The sequence below is a fragment of the Atta cephalotes genome (assembly GCF_000143395.1).
Source record: "Atta cephalotes unplaced genomic scaffold scaffold00027, whole genome shotgun sequence".
Taxonomy (NCBI): Eukaryota; Metazoa; Arthropoda; class Insecta; order Hymenoptera; family Formicidae; genus Atta; species Atta cephalotes.
Window position 1 is genome coordinate 1,091,983 of NW_012130091.1, and position 3,194 is coordinate 1,095,176.

At 33.4% G+C, this 3,194-nt stretch overlaps 2 protein-coding genes across 2 annotated transcripts in view; one reads left to right on the top strand and one right to left on the bottom strand.

Annotated features, from left to right (window-relative positions):
- LOC105620481 overlaps nt 1-585 on the top strand; it is a 7,091-nt gene extending 6,506 nt beyond the window's left edge. Inside the window, 1 exon segment of the mRNA XM_012201972.1 lies at nt 206-585. Within this exon segment, the coding sequence (XP_012057362.1) occupies nt 206-389 (184 nt within the window). The 3' untranslated portion in view covers nt 390-585.
- A 381-nt stretch (nt 586-966) lies between these two features.
- Nucleotides 967-2,313, bottom strand: LOC105620482 (eukaryotic translation initiation factor 4E-like). The gene is made up of 4 exons (XM_012201973.1): nt 2,284-2,313; nt 1,658-1,839; nt 1,249-1,566; nt 967-1,174 (listed from the first exon to the last, which is right to left on the bottom strand). The coding sequence occupies exons 1-4, from the start codon at nt 2,311-2,313 to the stop codon at nt 1,060-1,062; spliced, it is 645 nt and encodes a 214-aa protein (XP_012057363.1). The 3' UTR covers nt 967-1,059.
- Between the last annotated feature and the right edge of the window lie 881 nt (nt 2,314-3,194).

Consider the following 3,194-nt stretch of genomic DNA (forward strand, 5'->3'; position numbering starts at 1 on the left):
TAACGTAGTACGTACTACTAAAGTAAAATAATTAACCTTACTTATAGTTATAGTAGAGAAGAACTATAGTAGTACATATATATAATAATAATAATATATATATATATATATATATATTGTGTGTGTGTGTGTGTGTGTGTGTGTGTGTGTGTGTGTGTGTGTGTGTACACTTAGCATGTAATACTAAGCACATATGCTTAGATAGACACCTAAAATATATACTCAGATTGAACTTGATGAAATAATGTTTACAGATTTTAAAAATTTATATATTGCAATCCGACACTGAGCAATGGGCCATAAATCTAATACGTGCCTTAGAAAAGGGAAGACGGAGAGATATTAAAGAACTTATGGAGGAATTGATATTAAAAAATAAGAATATATGATATCAATACAAGATTTTTCAATGTGTGTTATATTAGAGCTAATATATATATTTCCTTTTCTGAATTGATGCTTTAATTTATCCTGTTTTCCAATCAAATATGACATAATTTAACAATGAACAAATTTGATAGTATATAATAGATAATTTAATGTACAAAGACGTTATATAACTAATATAAATAAAAGTATGAAAGCATATGTTACTACTTTTTTATATTTATAAAAAATTCTTGAATTGTAACTACTATACATAAATATTAAATGAGATTACAAGGATTTATTTGTCGAAAAATGAGGTTGCACAATTACATTTAAGAATATAAATTTATTCAAATCATATAGTCAATTAGTCACAAAAATAAGCAGCCCACGTGCGTATCTCATCAATCGTAGTGAACTATGTGTATTCTATATTTCTTAATCTGAATCTTTATATTAATAATATATCCATCTATTTCATATTTTAATGTGATTTATTAATTTTAATTTAATTTATTATTATAGAAACGTAACTACAACAATATAACATGCTTTTGAAAACAAAATTTTTATTTTTTTTTTAACATAATGCAAAGATATATTTTCACACAATTTTATTATCTGATTTTTTTCATATTATCATATTTGAATGAACAACTTAAGGGTGATATCATGAATTTTTAGTGAAATTTAAAGTGTATAAGTATTTTTCGTTTGACTCCCAGCTTTCACCATAGTATCTTTATGTACTTGATATCCCATAGTTGTTTTAGATGTAATCCTTAATCTTTCCTTGAGTTTCCGGCTAAAATCATAAATTATTATACTAGTAAGCTTGAAAAGTCAGAGATAAGAAATCAAAGTAGTTTGACATCTTACCCAATTTCCATAACACTATCTGCACAATCTGCATTCGATGTCCAGACACCAAGTTTGTCTCCTTTTGGCCTGACATTTACTACAGCTCCACAAACGTCATCAGAATATTCATTGAAGGCTTCCCCAATCATACACAATAGAATTTCTAACCAAAAATTATCTAGATCCGTAGTTCTTTGCTTTTTGTCTAGATTTATTAGCCATCGTCCACCACATTTGTTCTGATCATCCTCCCACATAGGCCGAATTCCTTGCTTAAACATGCTATAATCACAACCTTGTCTTAACTCAGAGGCTGTCTTTATATGGTTGTACAAGCTGCACATAAAAAAAAGATTTTCCTTTGCTATAATTCATATTTTACATTTTGCAAATCTCTGGAATATTTATGGAGAAAAAATCCAGTTACCTCCAGAAATCTTCAGCTGTATCAAAGCTCGTTATTTCCCGCTGGCTTTCTTCCCATGTTTTGGTCCTATCAGGCTCGTAATACCATAGAGTCCAGGTGTTTTGCAATGGATGTTTGATTAAGTATTCAGGTGGAAACTCGCCAGGACTCGCTACTTCCGTATTCTGCTTTCGATCGATTTCCTAGAAAGAATTATGTCACTGTTTACCCGATATCAAAAGGAATCACCTTAGAATCGCATTCAGACGCATCGATTCGGAAATTATGAGCAACCTTATGCATGGTCGCGCTAACCTGTACGATGGTCACAACGGATTGCGTGCGCATCGTTTTGCCGGTTCCACGCCACCCCTCGCAGTCGCCCGCGATATTTCCGGCGATTATTTATAAATGATCGATAGGACTGACGCGACGAGGCACCTTTACCGAACGAAAAAACGCTGCAAACCTCGCGGAACACTTTCTACGAGCAAGAGGGTGAGGGACGCAGAGGGAGAAGGATAATGAAAGAAATGTGAAAGACCGGCAGAAAATTATCGCACGATATTACGCTTTGTTTTCGTCGCGATCTGCGTCATGTGGACGAAATTGGCGTTCCTGTATGATTCGATCCATCATCAACATACCTCGATTTCTTCTGAAATACTCGTAGCCATGTTACTTGATGTTACTTGCTATACACGACGCTTGCTAACTCGCTCCGTTGAAGCCGCGCGAATAGCAGCGAGACATTTGACAGTATTGTTGCAACTTTAAAAATTTAATCACCAGATTTCTAGTTCCAAATCAACTTCTATTAGAGAGAGAATTAAATAGCGTTTTCGATTCGAGCAGATTTGCTCTCATTTGGGTTGGATAATAAGTCTGTTTGAGTTGCATGAAATCCCCAAATATTTTTGCACTTAAAATGAGATAGATATATATTTATCTTTGAAAAAAGAGAAAGCGAAGATGCTGAGTGCAAAAAGTGCAAGCAACGCGAACAGACCTAATGTTTCTACTATTGGTTGACGTTATTCCATCAATAGAAGAGCATACAACGTTATTAATCCAACCTAAGTTGGCACAAATTCGTTCGGCTTGAATACGCTAAAAGGAATGAGAAAATGAGAAAATCATTTTCATGATAAGAAGAAAACGGGTTTATACGACGATTTCGAGGATCAAAATAAGTCCATCTTCTTCTTCAAGCATTTATATTAATCGTAACTGTATGCCGTAATCTGATCTACAATAAAGTTTTAAGTCTTAAGCCGTAAGAAATGGAACGAATTATAGTCGATTATTCTTCTCGATTCGACTATAATTATTAATTTCTTACAACTTAAAGCTTAAAACACCTATTATAGATCCGGGGTAAAAATTTATCTTCGAGTATTCCCTTCTTATTGTACAATGTAACAAGAGAGGAATACTCGACTAGATTAGTCTTCTTACATTATGGCATACAGCATACAATTACGACCAATATAAACGTTCCCTTAGAAAGAGACACTGTTCAACTACACACTCATCGACATATTGGACGCAGCACAGA

Coding starts and splice junctions, on each gene's coding strand:
- LOC105620482 (XM_012201973.1), bottom strand. CDS start 2,313: ATGGCTACGAGTATTTCAGAAGAAATCGAG. Junction 1,567..1,657: donor ACAGCTGAAGATTTCTGGAG/GTAACTGGATTT, acceptor TTTTATGTGCAG/CTTGTACAACCATATAAAGA. Junction 1,175..1,248: donor GATAGTGTTATGGAAATTGG/GTAAGATGTCAA, acceptor TTATGATTTTAG/CCGGAAACTCAAGGAAAGAT.